General features: G+C 32.5%; 1 protein-coding gene across 1 annotated transcript in view; it reads left to right on the top strand.

Annotated features, from left to right (window-relative positions):
• The first annotated feature begins 567 nt into the window (after positions 1–567).
• Positions 568–18,523, top strand: part of LOC137390472 (uncharacterized) — a 28,109-nt gene continuing 10,153 nt past the window's right edge. Inside the window, exons 1-6 of the mRNA XM_068076800.1 lie at positions 568–682; positions 6,693–6,912; positions 7,018–7,152; positions 8,335–8,487; positions 10,394–10,531; positions 16,762–16,944. Coding sequence (XP_067932901.1) covers positions 568–682; positions 6,693–6,912; positions 7,018–7,152; positions 8,335–8,487; positions 10,394–10,531; positions 16,762–16,944 — 944 coding nt within the window. The remainder of the gene's footprint in view (positions 683–6,692; positions 6,913–7,017; positions 7,153–8,334; positions 8,488–10,393; positions 10,532–16,761; positions 16,945–18,523) is intronic.

Here is an 18,523-nt window from a genome sequence, read left to right on the forward strand (position 1 = left end):
TACTAAATAGTTCACAACTAAACACCTTCAATGTTGTTTTATTTTTTCACAAAATTTATTTGAACTGCACAAAACACTTTTTTATAGTATAAAGTTTTAGAGCGTTTCTATTTTTATTTTCATATAATAAACTTTGTGTACAGCAATCAAATTCTTCAGATATTACAAATTATATAAACTTTCCATGGTTGATATACCTGCTGGGAATAACAATGCCCTAAAAATGAGAAATGCCCTAACTGTCTATTTTCTAGGTAGTCAAATATCAAATTCAAATATATATAACTAAAACAATAGAAATGAGAAAAACTTTAGTATATAAATATAGACAGGTTTAGACTAGATTAAGTTACTCAAATACTTTAATAATCATTCAATATATTCAGTAAAGTCAATAGCTTTAAAAACCTTAACATCACACACAGCAGATGGTGCATGTTATATAACACTAGTCAAGTATCAATCATTGGTCTTTCATCGCCTAATTGTTTTAACAGCATTTCCACTACCCATACAGTAACTTTTTGACGAAACCTAACTTTCACCAGATGTTCTGAAAGAAGGAAAATGGACAATGATTTTTGTCAGAAACGTGGAGCTTCTTGTAGCAAGGCTGATGCCCCCAGTGAAAAAAGGACAAAGAGTCATGATTTTGAGGAGCGTCTGGATTTCAGGAAACCTGGTGAGTAAAGTAGTTGCCTTTTAGTGTGATTTAAACAAATGAAAACATAAACCTAGAGTATGTATTTATCATTCAATAAATTATAATATGAAGTCAAATGTCAGACATACAATGAAAATACAATGATATACAATGAAATCACAATGAATTAAGTATCGCTAGAATTACCAAAAGAGTTACATGTTCACATACACCCCCAGTTGGTTATTTTATCAATGAGTATTTGGTAAATGGATGTCTATTGTTAGTATATAAAGGGTTTTTCTTTTATGAAAGCTAGGCTAGATTTTCATAATTTGATCAAGTTAGCTCAACTCAATGTTCATTATGCATATTTCATTAAAATTAAATCATGCTTACCTCATCTTATACAAATATAGAGTGCTCCTTCAGGATATGACTACCATGCTATTTGCACCTTACAAAGTGAAAGATGATGATTTTTTCACCATGCCATACAAATCTCATTTCACAAATTAAACAAAGTTTTTGCCCAAGTTCAATTTTGGCAGTCAGTGTGCTTATTATGTATGTAAAAATAGCAAATTCACCGAAATGCTGTTTGACAAAAATATTTTCACAATGCTTGAAAGAGACACAATGACTGACCTCTCTCAGTTCAGCAATTTCCATGTAAAGAGGTAATATTTTCCTTTCAAAACCAGTAAGCAAATTTGGATTTGCGATCTCTTCAAAGAAGTCTGTTATCAGGCAACCTCTTTTAACCTCCTAACAAAATTCCACTTCATTATGAAAACAGCATCGGGTGGGTGGGTGCGTGCGTGTGTTTAGTAAGCTAAATTTTTTGGTCAATTCAAAGTTTATGTTATACGTGCGTCAGTCTTGAAGGCAGGAACTCTCTATGGTGCATTATAATGTTACATTTTATTGCAGATCACAATACAAATACAATAAACTTACTGTAGATAACTATAGTTGCTAAGGTTACCATACTATTATGTCAGTTTTTAATATGTGCAGCACTTATATAAAATTTTCACAATTTTCACCAAGGGATGTTTGCATTATATAATTACTAGAGTCTCTAAACTCCTGCATATGATTTTTTTCACTATATGATACCAACCCTGGAATGGATCAAAATTGTATCCTGTGCGTACACTGCACTGTCTATAAAAATGTTTCCTAAAAATATTGTTAACCCGTTTGCAGGCGAATTTTCAGGATTATATCAGACCCCCCTGGGTGAATTAATTTACCGGAAAATCACTTTTTTTAAAAAGGTTTTATGGCTGCTCACTATCTCTTGGTAATCTGGCTCTCACAAATGATCTTGAGTCAAATTGGATCTCAACTTGATTGATCTTGAACATGATCTTGATCTCAAATGATCTTGACTCAAATGATCTTGAACTCAAATGCTGATTCACACGCACGTACACACACATACACGTACACACACGTACACACACGTAACCACATACAGGTACGCACTCTTTCCCTTATTTAGCCATCTAATGTTATTGTATGTTAGTAAATCTTCACAATTGGCATTGCTTTCTTTTATCAACTTTCTTGATTTTCGGTATCTGAGAGCTGATTGACTTCTGAAAAAGTTGATCATCTTCATAGCCTCACCTCACACATTAGTTGTTGAAATAGATTATTTGGTTTTCTGCATAAAATAGTTTGGTGGATGATACAATAGAATGCTAGCATTGATGGCATATCCTTCTTCAATCTAGCTATGACACTTTGATCTCTTCCAACCATGGCTTTTGCACCATCTGTTGTGACATATATACATTTGTGGAGAGGTATATTCATATTATCAATTCATCTATGAGGAATTGATAATATGAATGCCCTCGTTTAACGAGGGCATCATAGATAGCTGGGTGGTGGTTTCTCCTTCTAATCCAACTAAAGTAAGAAGCCGTCTATTATTTCTTCACCAGCAAAGAATCGCCGACTCAGGGTATAAGAATAGAACATAATACTATGCTTTATAGAGAAACATGCTGATGCTTTATAAAGAAGCATGTAGTATAAATTTTTGGCTTAGTCACTTTGAACCAGAAATCATAAAATAAGTGCATCATTTTCTACTTGGAGTTGTGTTCTCCTTCAACTGTCTCCCAAAATGCATTTGTAACCACATGATGTAACCACTTCAGCTTGCAACCACATGATAAAAATAACATTACCAGTTGATAGTGTACACACTGTAGCCTATGTGCCTTACAAAGACTGCTAGTTGAGTAGTAGGCCATTATATCAGTAGGCTCATCAATAGCGATTGAAAAGTAATCTATTTGGTCTATGTGGGTTAGCAAAGTCAAGATAATCATTAATGGTTTTAATTCTACCAGTAGCAGTTTTCCCAAAATGTCGTATAGCTTTGAATTTACTAATCATATCACGCTTATCTGGAAAAATTGTTTGCATAGCCTCAACCATGCATTATTTTACAATCTCAGCATGAGAATAAGGAAGCATTGCTTGTGTAAGTCTTTGACACTCGTAGAAAAGCTTGTGTAGCCTGTTTATCAGCAGCTGTGAAATGCGCTGAGAAATGTGATGCTGAGAAATTTTCCTGCAGATTGAGATTTTTTCCTCCAGACAGCTTGCAAAAACTTTGCAACTAGAGATCCAAATATACGCAGTTATGATTTTTGCTGTCTGATTTTTATACATTTCTTGAAACTAGATTCATGTAACAATTTTGCATACAAATTTATCAGGCAGAAAAACAAGATAGAACCGGTTGCATATCATGGCAAAAACATTTTCCAACTGGACCAATTTATATCCAGCAAGGTCTTCAAAATTGTCAGTAAAGTGTAAACTTGCTTCTAATTTTCTTTCTACTTTCAATTTAATTAAAAATCAGTGTAGATAATAAAAGAATGTGGACCAGTAAGCCAACGGAGTAGTCTTTTTGAGAATACCTATATGCAGAACTAAACAAATAACTAGCCAAATATATTTATAATCAACAGGCTCCGAAGCTTCGCAATGTTTTTGAAGGCCACCTTTATTAGTTTCGTTAAATATAACATTTATAATGCACAATGTTATAAAAAGCTTTAGATACTTAAAAAAACACTTCCCTGTTTAAGAATTCAAACTTCTACTCTCGCCCGGCTGTGATCAAAATGTAATTATTTTGGTTTTAAATCAGCTCATCTTTGATATCCGTCATTATTCCCTGTTTTATTTCAGTCTCACTTTTGCAATCCACTTCACTCTGTTGATCTTCTTTTTTCACTTTCATCCTCTTCCTCACATTCTTCTACCCTAAAATCCTTTTCTTCACTTTCAAACCAGTCGATATCTTCCTGTAAACAAATCTTTTTAGCAGCGCTTGCACAATCGCGTCCGTTCATGATGATTAGCTTCCGTAAAGGACGATCAACATTTTGCAACGTGTTCTTGTCGCACACGCGTATGAGGGACTAATTATAGCCTCAAACTAGTAGTATGATGTCTTTTAAAACTTCTTAAATTATTAATTAAAATTTTGTAGAGCCGTTTTTAAAATAAATAAATGAATTTAAAAAATACCTATTGAAGACTCAGATCCGTCGGGCATATACAGGTTTGGTACGCTGAAACCATGCTCTTAACCTGACGAAATGCGGAAACAGTATGGAAAAGGTTAAAAAATACCAATGATTTGTGGGTACATGACTTCCTCTGTCTTTACATACCATGTTGTACATCTCATGTTCCTTCAGCTTTTCATATTGTTTTAGGCACTCCGCATCAGGATACTTAGAAACTAACAAAATGTTAAACTTTCATTCCCTTCTGACATCTTTTTGAATGTTGCTTGGAAGTGATATGACATCTAGTGAAATTAGCAGAAACAAACATTCAATTAGCTACAAAACCTATTATGGTAGCATCGGTAGTTTTAATATGTCATTCTCAATGGAAGTTGTTTTATAAGCTCTGCAACCTTCTGCCCTTTTGCAACGCACTTAGATCAACTTGAGAAACATACTGCCACATATCATGGTTTGTGCAACACACATTCATGTCTCTGTTTCCTCATGTATGGCAGTTTCCACACTGACATCACTGCTGCACTGGTGGCGCCACTTAAACATTTCATAATCAATACAACAATGTGATCAATAGATGTCATTAATAAATACAGTCAAACATGGATAACTCGAACTTCAAGGGACCGAGCAAAAGTGTTCGAATTATCAGAGCGTTCAAGTTATCAGAGCACTGTCACAATTCCATAAATTTACTTATTTATTAGTAGATACATGTACATATACAAACTATAATATAAATCAAAAGCACAAATGGCTTGTTTCAAATTAAACGCTTCTAATGTAAAGTTTAAAACGTTTTCATGAAAAAGTATAGAGATTTTTCTATCACTTGAGATTGGTTTGTTGTTTGAGGTGATGTTATTGCCAGGACGTTTTTCAGATTGACATTGGCAAAACTTGATCGTTGTTGAAATGCTCAAAAGAAAAGACATTTTTTTCTTTTGGGGTTTTACCCACGATCAATTTTGCCGTTTTTTCTTAAAGTTTATGCAGATTACCTTTCTTTACCTGGGATTCGTTAAGAGCGACACTCCGAGGCAGTTCAATTAGAGGTTTTACGAGGTTTTACGGTACATTCTATATCACTCACGCTTTTTTAATAGATACTTATTGAATGTACACACGTATTTTGTGTTTAGGTCAAACGATGAATAGTTTTTTGTAGCTCAGACAACGTATACGTTTAATTACAACATTTTTAAGACGTTTTAAACATTCAACATTCCGACGTTGATTCAACACGGAATCAACGTCGGAAAACTATTAATCACGAGCGAGCCGGGTCACGCACTCAAGGATTTTTGCCACGCAAATACAAAACAACATGCTGTTTTTGTTTTGTATGTGCGTGGCGAAAATCCTTGCGCGCGTGACCCGGCTAGCCTGTGCTATTCATCGTATCGCAGTATAAATCAAATTTCACCAAACTTTTAGAAAAGTCGTTGACAAAAATATTTTGCCGATGGTGGTAATAACGACGCTTATGAATTACGAAAAGATGAAGTTTACCTCTATGGCTTTGAATAAAGTGATTTTCTAAAGCGATAACAACCGTTTCGGTAGCCGTTGGGCAAAAAAACAGTTCGAATTAACAGTGTTGAGTTCGAGTTATCTATAGCAATTTATCATTACGTGGGAACGGACCAAAGGAAATGTTCGAATTAACCATGTGTTCGAGCTATCCGTGGACGAGTTATCCATGTTTAACTGTATGTTGTTCTGTAAGTTTAAGTGTTAAATTACAAAATGAACAAATTTTTAACAAAAGCATGCCAAGCCAACAATTCAAAGCTTTTTTTCTAGGCATTTAAGATGATTATTGCTCAATCTATTTTCCTCACTTTCTACAAGTAAAAAGTAAACATAAATTCTAATCATGAGTATGATTTACTAGCTAAAACTGCTATAGAAAAATTGACGGAAATACTATAGCGAGGTGAGACATCCAAGTAGTTATGAAACGATGATTGGTGATAGCAAAAAGGTATAATTTTGTTTATTAGTGAATGTATCGATGACTAGTAAAGTTATTACTTTTAGTTTAGTATATATATGAGAGACTCAAAGTTCAAGATAGACTTACCTCCATTCTCCTAGCTTCCTCTGCAACATAACACTGCTGATGCCTGTCAGCTGTAACTATAGGCTGTCTGTCCCAATATTTGACAACCTGGTGCTCGGAAAAGTCCGAGTCACTTTCGCTGGGATTTGAAGCATTGCAAAAAAATATGTTGTTCGTCAATTAATTGTGTCGATTCAGCGTGCGTGATTCAGTAGTTTGGTACATTTCCTAACAATGAAATTCTTCAAAATCACAGACAACGGGTTTGCTAGCAATAACATTTATTATGACCTCCTTAAATTTTTGTGCTAGTTGTTGGCTAAGAAAATCGTATATTTGAATGAATTTAATGGTTCAATCACATCTTTAAACACATCTTTATTATATTTATAATTGCTCTTTTTATCATTTCCAGCGACCAAACTGGGCTACAGACACTCTGGGGAGCCAGAATGGAATGGTGAGCTTAGAGACCTTGTGTGTAAACATAGAGATGACGAGCAAGAAATTAAAACAGATATTGGAGAGCATCATATAACTCACCTAACAATTAATGGAGATTGCCACCTATCACTAGTTGACATTGCCCCACACATGACGCATTTACGCTTGCGAAAAACTTCTGCAGTAAAAAGGTAGGATATTGAAACTGTGCAATAAAAGGCATTTCATACATTTTGGTGTTGCTTTTGCTCACAGTGTTTTCACCGGTTTAAATGACTGTTTGAAATGTATTTTAGTCTGGAAACATTCACCAGCCTCAAAAAGTTAGAACTTTGCCGGATTGACCTCTCAATAGAATGGCCAAGCTTGCCTGCAAACGCTCTCGAAGAGCTTTATTTTATTGACTGCAAAATGGATACTCTTCCCAGCTGGTAATTCAGTTAGTTTATTTAGTATGATTCCACTATAATGCATTAGATACAGAATAATGGTAAACCTTGCATTACTATATTTTAAGAATATTATTTACTAAATATATGACATTACTAGTATGCTACCAGAAGGTTGTGACAGATGTGAGTTTATCTTAACATTGGTAATTCTTGCTATAATAAGAACTGTGCTTGTCAGTTTGTCTGTCTGAAGTCACACCAAGAGTGTTAGAGAAAATATTGCACTGAACATGATATGATCTCTATTTAAACTTCATAAATGATTGCCTTATTTGTAGACCTAATTATATTACCTAAATTAATTGTTCTCTAAATTCTTTATTTCCATTATAATAATGTCACATTAGAATTGTTAACTAAATAGTAATTACCATATTACAAATTTTTACTAGTTGTTTGCCTAAAGATCTAGCGGTCCGTAAGTTGCTTAAATGAGATTTTTAACTGGAAACAAAGTCGCTCTCAGTTTAGTTATAATGTAATTTTTAACTCTGGTATGTAAATGTGTGTGATGAGTTTTTGGGACAGCTATGCTCACATTTAAAGATTGAAAAATATTGTTTGATTGTGATTGATGTTTTTCAAGTGACTGACAGCAACAAAATTGTTAATATATATGATGGTGCGCCTAAAATGGAATCTGAAGGTTGTTAATTCACATTAGAACTATGTGTGTGCGCTTCAAAAGTTGTTTGAGCAGCATTTAGCTTTTTCACAGTTTTTGAACTCGCAAGCTTCATGTATTTTCACCGTGTAAAACGGGGAATATGATGCAGTTTGTTGAAAACACCATAAATAAATAATAGTCTCACTACTGATACCTGCACTAAATATGTATTTTTCTTACATATTCCATAACAAACAAATATATTGGATGATTTGTATATTTTCTAATTGCGGAATGAAAATACAGAAACAGTTTGTTCTCATTTTAACACCTCACACCAATGTCACTGATTTGAACTGGCTAGACTGTGATATGATAAAAATAACATGGAAGTATTTGTTTATAATATAATATATAGATGAATAGGTGATTTATCATTATTTTTTGTTTTAAGAGAAAATATACCAGAAATCAAGTCAGTATAGAAGAGTGAATATATTATTTATATAACTACTTTTCAATATATTCTTATTATTTATATCATCTGATTTCAGGTTTGAAAAGCTAAAAAGGCTAAAGGTATTGAGGATATCATGCTCTGAAGAACATTATAGATCCCTTCGATTTGTTCCTAAGGTAGTGACCAAACTTACTTCATTGGAAGTACTTGATTTGTCTAACAATGGCGTCGGACAAATCCCAGACAGGTATCAAATACATATGAAATTCACTTCAATGTTTGATACACTTACCCTGTCAAAGCCTTACCGCATCTTACCGTTGCAAATTTAGCTACATCCAGAATATTCATAGAATGTATTTTGCTATTTCACCTAATAATGATAATGGCTGGTTATATATTATAATAAAGTTTATCAGTAGAGCTGCCCCGCTTCTGGTATCGGAAACGGTATCTTACTGAGTTATCAAGTAAACTATACTGTTATTCTTGTTACATGGAATCTTGTCAAAGCTTGAGAAAATCTTTTTTTTTTCAGACCATTAGATGAACCAAGACAAATTATTGTATGCTTTTGCCTAATTGTATTTCTAAAGTTAATGAATAATGTTTTGGATTCAGTTATTTTTTTATTGTCTCAGAATAAGTAAGCATCTGATTGTGAGGAGTTCTTTGGTACCATAGGACACTTATGTATTCGCGTCATCTAACTTTCGCGGTGTCATCCTCTTGCAGAAATTTCATGAGCGAAACTAAACTATCATAACAAGCGAGCGAAAACGCGAAGGTAAATGGCTTTAATCATTGATATCCACCATAAAATAGTCATAATAGAAATGCGGGCAATTGTCGTGTGTGGTTAGAATCAATGGGAAATTTCTGGTAAACTCATAGCTAATACACCGACTGAGCAGCATGGCAAAGCAAATTAAGATGATGATATCAGTTAAGCCACCGAATTTGTAACTGATGAAGATGAAAGTCTGGTAAGTGAAGTCATAAAATTGAATAATAATTATTGTAGTGATGAATTTTATTACCAACCAAAGACAATAACAACCCTCACCACGTCCAACCACGTTATACAGTTTTGGTTGTTATCTATTTTCTTCTTCTTGGAACTTGACTGTGAAAGACATGTGAAATTCACGGCAGAAGAGACCTAGACCAGTGTCGTATAGTTTCACATACGACATGTGAAACTATGCGGCTCTGACCTAGACGTCATTGATAGTCCAAGAAACACTTGGCAGCAAGTGATCAAATTGAGTTATCGATCTCACCCACACATTTCAACCTGTGGGTTACAAATTCGAACTAGTCCCAAATTGATTTTTTTTTCCTATTAGGGAACTGGACCTGAAAAATGTAATCTGTGTTTTCAACTGCATTTATTTTCACATCACTATATTTTCACGCTCATCAGAGCCGCGAACTTAAGTTGCAGCGAATTTTTACTCTGTGTGCTACTCACGAAAGTAAGTACTAGCGAAATAAGAGTGTCCTAGGGTAAGTAATTCGTGTGCAAAATATTAGCATGGGTGATCTTTAGTTTTAATATACTGAGGGTTGTGTCAAGTGAGCTGTCACCTCACTAAACGATTTAGGAATAAGGTTTGCATCGCACAGGGATGAAACCTGAATATTAGATTCCAGCTAAACATGATACCATCTGCACCACTCAACCACCTTACCACATCTAAGAATACTTGTATTAATAGTTATTACACGTAACAATATCTTATGTACTGGTACTGTCAGTGTACTAGCATTATTATACTTCTGAGAAATCACTTTTATTTCATAGTTCACATGCTAATTTAATCAGCTTCCTTTAGTAATCAGAGATAAATTCATCAGAATAATTCAGCATCCTTCAGTGCTCAAACACAGTTTAAAATTAAGGCAAAATGTTGGAAACCTTTTATGGTTATAACTTTTTGGTAGACATTTGTAGCTCATTTCTATGATATTGTAAATAAAAACTTGATTATAATGAATTAATGGGTTAAAGAAAGGTTTTTTACTGTATAGCTGTGTATCACTGCTGTATGTGAAGCGTATTTATATCTTTCAGCAAATTTAATAAAGTTAAGGCTAAAGATATGAACATTTTATGAGAGAAAAATCTGTTTAATACAATTCATTTGCAGCTTGGGCTCTCTGACATCGCTGAAAAAGTTGAATCTCTCTAGAAACCCTATTGAAGTGCTCCCTGAGTCTATCACTGCATTTAGTTCATTAGAAGAGCTGAACCTGTCACGTTGCTGGATAAGACAACTCCCAGATAGGTAAATATACACATAGTTATATGAAGTCCTTCTATGAATAACTTTTACTACCCATTGATGAGCAGCCATGCTAACTTGCTGGTGATTAAACATTGTATTTTTAGGTGGGTTACTTTACCCTAAAACTATTAAAATATAATTAAAGTGTAGTAATTATATCAACAACTTTTATGAAGTTTTATTATTTTTCTCATGAGCACCTTTCTTAATCTAACATATTAGTTTATTAGCTTATTAGTCTTAAGTAGTAGTATAGTTATTGCTGTTTTATTCAGATTGCTTAAACCTTAAGTAGTCTGAACCAATTTTAACCTGCACTGAGTTTTTATCAAAACCGCTACTAGTGATTAAAGATGGACTTTTCTAAACTGATCAAACTGTATCTGGCAGCCATAAAAAAGTGCTAGATTTTCTTACAAAGATTTAATTATTGTTAGTTAATAATATTAAATATGTTAATGCTCACCATAAAACTTTCTGATAGCAACAGACCAAATTTTTTTTTACTTTCCTACAGCAGTGATCCAACCTTTATCTAAATTTCTGACAGCAATATTTAATCTTCTTCCAAACCTATCACACAGCTGAGTTCTTCATACATACTAAAGACAGAGTGGACCAACAGAACTCAATAATATTAATAAAGAAATTGTTTGCCAACTTTCATGGCAGCTAGAAAATTGATAGGGATAGGAAACGGTGGAAGAATTTGTTGCCAAAGTTTATTAAAACTACAATTTTGATGGGTATATAAATATGAACACTAAACGTGAATTTGCCTGTTAGAATCCTGGAAAAGTCTAAGCACGCTGATATCTCTATGTTGTCTGTTTTCAAAATAGCAAAGTAATTATTATTTTATGCATAGTGCTTGCTGAAATTAAAATCTTTTTGAACTATTTATTCTTTTAAATTACTTGAATGTTGGATGGGAGGACTGATAATACCTTGCAATTCATGCAGAAAATTATATGTAAATAAATAGATAATTATCTTAAACATTTTCATAGAAGAGCTAATCAATAATTGTCTATATTGTATTTACATATGCTAATCTATAATACATATACATTCATATATAGAATGTATTTACTTTCGGCTGACCTGAAAAAACAAAAATTTCATTATCAAAAACACAGCTGTGTGTCAGCTAGAACTCTTTTAGCTTGAATGTAAATTATTTCACACTACGCTTATGTTACATGTATTTATACCATGGTTTTCAAAAGATGACCGGATGGAATTTAAACATGGTTCTTCAACTTTTCAAATGTTTTTTGGCTATTTTTCAGTTCGAAGCACTATTTGTGCTACTTTACTTTGTAAATATTATCTTTTAAATCATAAAAAACAGTATTTTCACTTCACTTCAAACTAATGACGTGCAGTAGCTTCTGTGCGTATTACAGTCAATGCACAGTATGTTGTTCTGCACTGTATAATCTTATGTTATCTTATTATCGCATGAAGTAAATGCACCGTACAGTTTCACTAATGTTTAATTTTTAATGCCACCTAAATTTAGTCAAGCAACCATAATAAAATATGAATCATTATTAAAATAATTTTTGAATGGAATTGGGATTTCGGTCAACACAGTATATAATTTAACTTAAAGTTCACTTAAAACTACTGTTTTTTTGTGATAAGTCAGACCATAGACACGTTGAAGCTCAGTTCTTAACTAAAGTTTCAGCAACCATATTTAATAATGACTCTACTTGTATACTGTTAGATCACTGAATACTCTTATCTCATCATTTGAATTTGACCAATAAATCATATTAAACTGGTAGATGCATGTTATTATACATACAATATTCTTTTAAAATTTACTTTTTTAGGCTTTTAGAAGTATCACAGTATTTAAAATGAAAACAATGATGTAAAAACTGTCTGAAAAATATAGTATGAAATACCAACAAATGATGTCTAAGTTCTAGTAGTTCATATGTTGTGTAGTTTATCCTAGAGTTAATAATAATATGTATTTCTATTGCCTCGATCAGAGAGATACTAATTTACCTCTACATCTCCATGTATTTTCTTATATACTTTCAATGGGTCTTTTAGCCAATGTGTGATGATTTTTAATTGTATAATAAAGTTATTTATGAAAGCATTGGAAGGGACCAGAAAAAATAAAAATGCTACTGTGTATTCCATAAAACTTATGCAATTATATGTAATGATACTAACACCTTGTGTTCAAGTTGTTTATATGTACCAGTAACTACTGGACCTCAGCACTATGATATAAAAACACAAAGATAGGATCAGGGTGTTTTTTGGCAGTAACACAAACAGTTTTACAAATCGGAATGGTTAATTATTATGTTGCTGAACAAAACTCATAATAAATGTAAGTATATTGTGAAGAGTTTTGCCTAATAAATAAAAAATGTGGACCAAAAAGAAATGGGTATTAAGCTCAATATTTTTTATACAATTCACAAACTTTGCTTGACTTCTTCTACATGTATTCAACTGCGCACTTGAACAGGTTCATTTATCAATTCTTTGAAATGAATTGTCTTCAAATAATGTAGTTAATAAATAGTAGTTGTTTATTTATGGAATCTTACATATCTAACTGACTCTACTACATACATTGTCTTCATCTAGAATGTAGGCTTCCTTACAAATGAAAAAGGCGGCAAATGCCAGCTGAGATTGGCAGTAGCCGGCCGGTATAGCCAGTGCGGCTGAGATGGTGCATTAGTTTATTGGATTATAAACTTTGTTTAAACTTTGCGTGTCAAAACTAATATAGCTTTTTGGTTCAGAATATTATATATAAACTATTACATTATTTATATAAAAATATTCGTTAAATAAGTTGAATGTTACATTTGCTAATATAAAAAAACCTTTCTATATAATATTTAGGCTACTCTTTGACACATGTATACAAATAAATTATTTTGATTAAAAATAGTGGCAATGAATTAAACTCTTTGCCTCAATGCATGAGAGTTAATCCTTGTAAGTTTTCTATTGATCCATTTCTACCAAACAATTAGAGCCCAAACAAACCCAAAAACAGAGAAGAAATAAAATTTTAGCCTGTGACAATTTCCAAGTTGAGTTGTGTAAAATGCATACTAGAATGTTGCTTTAAATGTATATTTACTTAGCTAAAGTCATTGAAGCTAGAGTCATTTAGGCTATGCTCAACGTGTATTTTATTTGTCTATCTCAAAAGTAGGAGCTCCCTGCTGTATGTAGTGCATGTAGTACATTGTAATGTTTCAATTTCTTACATATTCTAACCACTAAATACACTACATTTACTGTAGGTAACTATAATTATTAAGGTTACCACATTACTAGTCTTGTTGCTAATTTTAATATGTACAGCACGAATAAAAAAATGATGGTTTTTATTTGGGTGTCTTTGCATTCAATAATTACATTTGCTATGGGTTACTATACTGCTCTATATGGCCTTTTTGCCTTACAGTGCAAACAAAAAAACAGTTAAAAATATGTTACAAAACTTTATACGAAACAATTTTTCAATGTTATCGAAGCAAACCAAACACTATTTTGCTAATAATAGCTAACTAATTCACAGTGACATTTACTTATTTATTATTTGAGCAACATCGGTCATTTACGTAGGCATGAATGACACAAAAAAGAAACAGAAGGCTTCTTTGTAAACAAGAGCAAAATATTTTTGACCAAATTGCTCCTATAGAGGAACCAACTTGTTGCAAGCCCAAAAGCTTTAAAAACCTTTGGAGGACTTAAAAGCCTAATTTGGATACAAAAGAAAGACATCTTATTTGACAAGTACAGAGCTTACTCATTTAGTCTTAAATTAAAAAAGAACTACATAAAAACTAAAAATAAAGTTTCATCCCATATCAAAGGAGCAGAAGCTGACTACTATTCTCATGAAATACTAAAAATTAATGACCCTTGAAATTTACCAAATAATCATTGTGGACGAAACCAAGGTAAAACCCAAGAATTTACTGAGCTTTTAGACTCTAACTCTAAAGATATAACTGATGACAAACAAATAGCTACATAATTTAACACTTTTTTTACAGAAATATGAACCAGACTTGCGTAAGCTTTTTCTAATACAAATGTAAAACGTCAAGTGTCAGGAATAAATACATTCCAAGATTAATTTTGTAGACGTTCATGAGTGTATTGTTCACAAAGTTATTGCGAATCTAAATGAACACGAAGCAGAAGGCTTAAATGGAATTTCCGCGAAATTAGTAAAAGCTTGTTCACATGAGCTATCAAATTATTTGGCCTATGTATTCAACATGAGCATAAAACAATGTGTTTTCCACAAAAATTGAAATGTGCTAAAGTTTTACCCATATTTAAAATCGAAGGGAATAAGCTGTTATCTAACAACTACTAGCTGTGTTACCCAGCGTTGCCAAGGTAATAACAAGTCTTTGGGCAGAAAATGGATTTGTATTTAACATATAACAACATTTGCCACTCTAACCTCCAAACTACATATGATGAAAAAGGTGTTTTGTAAAATTGAAATGAATTAAAAAAGAAAATAAAAATGACTGTAAAGGTTTTCAAACTTTTTCAAACAGCTGTAATTTTCAAACTTCATATCAAGAGGAAAAGGTTTTCAAACCACTGTAAATTTAAAAATTCATAACTTTTTGCGACGTATAGCTTTTAATAACGTGCAGTGGAACCTATCCTAGTGGAAATGTTATAGTGTTACTAACCGAGTTCTTCGAGATCCGAAACAATTTTTCCCATTAAAATAAAATTATGTAGATTTTAATCCGTTCCAAGATGAGAAAAACTTGGGTAAATTCAGAGATATGCTTCAGTAAAGTATTTTTTTCAACATTTTACACCATAACTTGTACTGTATACTGCATACTATAAATAGAAACGGGTATATATAGATCATGTTTAATTTTAATAACATGTTTTATATTTATGATGTTGGAAAAAGAAAGCAAATGTAAGCATTTCGTATGTTTGGCTTTTAAAACATCTGAAGCATTAAAGGTTAAAATACAGTACTTACTAAAAATTATAAAACTAGTTAAAGAACCAGCAAAAACGCAACAGATAATTACATCAAAAATCGAAGCAAAAAGAAAATATAAACAGCAAAGGCCTGTTTACTTTACATCTTTAAAGGAGACTCATCCTCCATAACAATTTAGGGTAACTCGACTGGAACTGTTATCTCCCTAGCATATTTATTTGGTAAAGGAGGCGTCGTTCCACATGGTTTCTCCCTTTTTGTAAAGAATTTATGAAGCGTAGAATGCTAATCCATTTCCTAGCGCTTCTGGAGCTTTTCTAATTGCAATGCGCCTGCTCCAGTTTAGTCAAAAACCAAATTTATGTTCAAGCTCCGAGGCAAACAAATTTCAAAATCTTTGGTGGAAAACCTAATGCTAAAATAATTGAGTGCATGCTGTATATTTTATATGAAAACATAACTAATCACTATGGCATTCTAGCTCAGTGGTAGAGCATCCGGATAAAACACTCAATGATGCAAAAATCGTTGTGAGTCCAAATCCATCAGAACGCATAATATCAAGATTTTAAGCTCTATAGCCGGAAAACCCACAGATATACAATACACGATGACACACAGACTTACTTTGAGAAATATATATATGGATATATTTATTTCTATTTTCTTCTATCTATCGATTTTCATTCGATGTTCCATTGGTTAGTTCTGGTGGTTGTATGACCATTTATTTTGGGTACATCATCACAGAAACCATGGCCACCACTACAGCAATAACAAAAATTGTTGTTATTATTGATGTAATTGAGTCAATATTAATACTGTTTTGTGAACACTGATCCCTTATTAGTATGGTTTAATAATTATCAATTAATGTCAAATTGATAATCAAATAAAGGTGGTGTTCAATAAAAGGATTGAGCTGTATGTTTCAATTCTTGTCTTATAGTAGCCTTCCAATAATTTAAAATAATTAAATGTCTCTTTCATTCTTTTACACTTGATTTATTCGAAGTTAAAACATAACATAAAGTGTAAACATTTAAATATGGCAGTAATTTGTTGTAGTTGGTGGAGCGGCTAGCTACCCTGATAATTTGATAGAACGTGGTTAACTAGATTTTATGCAATTCTCAGCTCCAAATTACACACCTGTTTTTGTTTTGGGTTGGCATGAATGATCAGTTGAATCAGATTTGCGTCAATTAAATTCACTTATATTATCTTATTTTAGTTTTATACAACTTCAAAAGCTAAAGGTTCTGAGGATCACTGGCTATGCCGAGCCTTCGAACCACATGTTTCCACATAAATGGATATATCATTGCCTTCAAACTGTTCCTGAGGTGCTGACCAAACTGACTTCATTAGAAGAACTTGATTTGTCTGCCAACCGGCTCAACGGACTCCCTGACAGGTGAGAAATAACAGCTACTCTCCGGTGCTGTGGTAGCTGTTTCCTTGTATCAATATGATGATTTCTATATAAGTTTAAATGTTTACATACATTTATATAAAATACATTACACTTCTGACAGTTCAGATTCTCAACAATTCTTTACTGGTTTGTTATGAAGGCTTTTGCCATTTTTTAATACTGTTTCTTATTGGTGGTAACTATAATAAGCCATTAAATTTTAACTCTTAAATTTATGGCTTATTGCTCTGACAAGATTAAAATGTCATTTAGTTTTTTTAGTGCAATTGAAATACAGTTAGTCATTTATTTTTTCAAAATTTTTAAATTTCACTATGTAACTTTTTTAAATTAGATTTTGCAAAAAATTTTAAACTGGTTTTTTAACCAGACAAGTTTAAGGTTTAATTCAGTAAAGTAATTTATTTATTAAGAGAAGTCCAAACGGTTTCATGTGTTGTATCTGAAAGTAACATTGCTGTTTGTTATCAAAGTCTAGTTGGTAGTGTAAAGTAAGAATAAATTATCATATCCTTGTTTATGAAGAGTAAATCTACTAAAACTGCATTTAATTTTGCAATTAAATTTATAGCCTGAAACATAATTAATGACATTTCCTTACACGCTTCAACTTGTCACTACACTGTTTAGAATGGTGTGATAGTTTGTAGAAGTCTGGTATCAAGTTGCGTGAATTTAAATTTCATGTATAATTGAACTTATATATTGTATTTATGTTTTCTATTATTGGAGAATTTGACTTTTTGCGCTCTGCTGGGTATCTGAATCGATGTGTGTTTCAAAATTGACCTGAATTAATAAAACGATTTTACTTTGCGTTGGTTTTCAGCCCTTTAATGATTTGAATTACATAAACGTTGCTACAAACGTGCCCTTTTAATTGTAATTCCCTGAACTGCTAAAAGCTTCCAAGTTTCTGGTTCTTTTAAATCTTTTCAAAAATCAGAAATGAGAAGGTGGTGGCCATCAAAACTGTTCATGTTTAATTATTATGTTCCTGAAAAAAAACCTCGTAATAAATGTAAGTATATTGTAAAGAGTTTTGTCTAATAAAGAAAAATTGTGGATCGAGTAGAAACAGTGTAAATTGTCTCATTTAGTGAGCATTATCTGATAACCATATTTCCATCTGATAACCTATAACCATCATTTTAGTTTCCTCATTGCCAGCTATTTATAGATTGCATACTAAGTGATATGCAGAGATTTTTGAATTTCCTGACTACATGAAAATTAGTTAACAACATTATAAATAGTTCTCTGTCAATGCTGAGGTTCTGAAAACCAAAACAATTTGCATGGTGTTAACTCGCCTTAAACCTCTTCACTAGTCTGACATTTTTATATTTAACTAGCTTCATTACCCGCCTTAAGGAACAGATTCGCGTGCAGCATAAGGTTCATTGAGAGTTGTCTTTCATACTGTAAAACAACTCCAAATATGCAGTCTACTGAACTTGTCGTCCTGATCAGAGTATGTATGCACATATACATGTCAATGTTGGGGAGAACAATGGAAATCTGCAATGTGCCTTACAGCTAGATGCTTGTAAAATTT

Source organism: Watersipora subatra, chromosome 3, assembly GCF_963576615.1.
Source record: "Watersipora subatra chromosome 3, tzWatSuba1.1, whole genome shotgun sequence".
Taxonomy (NCBI): domain Eukaryota; kingdom Metazoa; phylum Bryozoa; class Gymnolaemata; order Cheilostomatida; family Watersiporidae; genus Watersipora; species Watersipora subatra.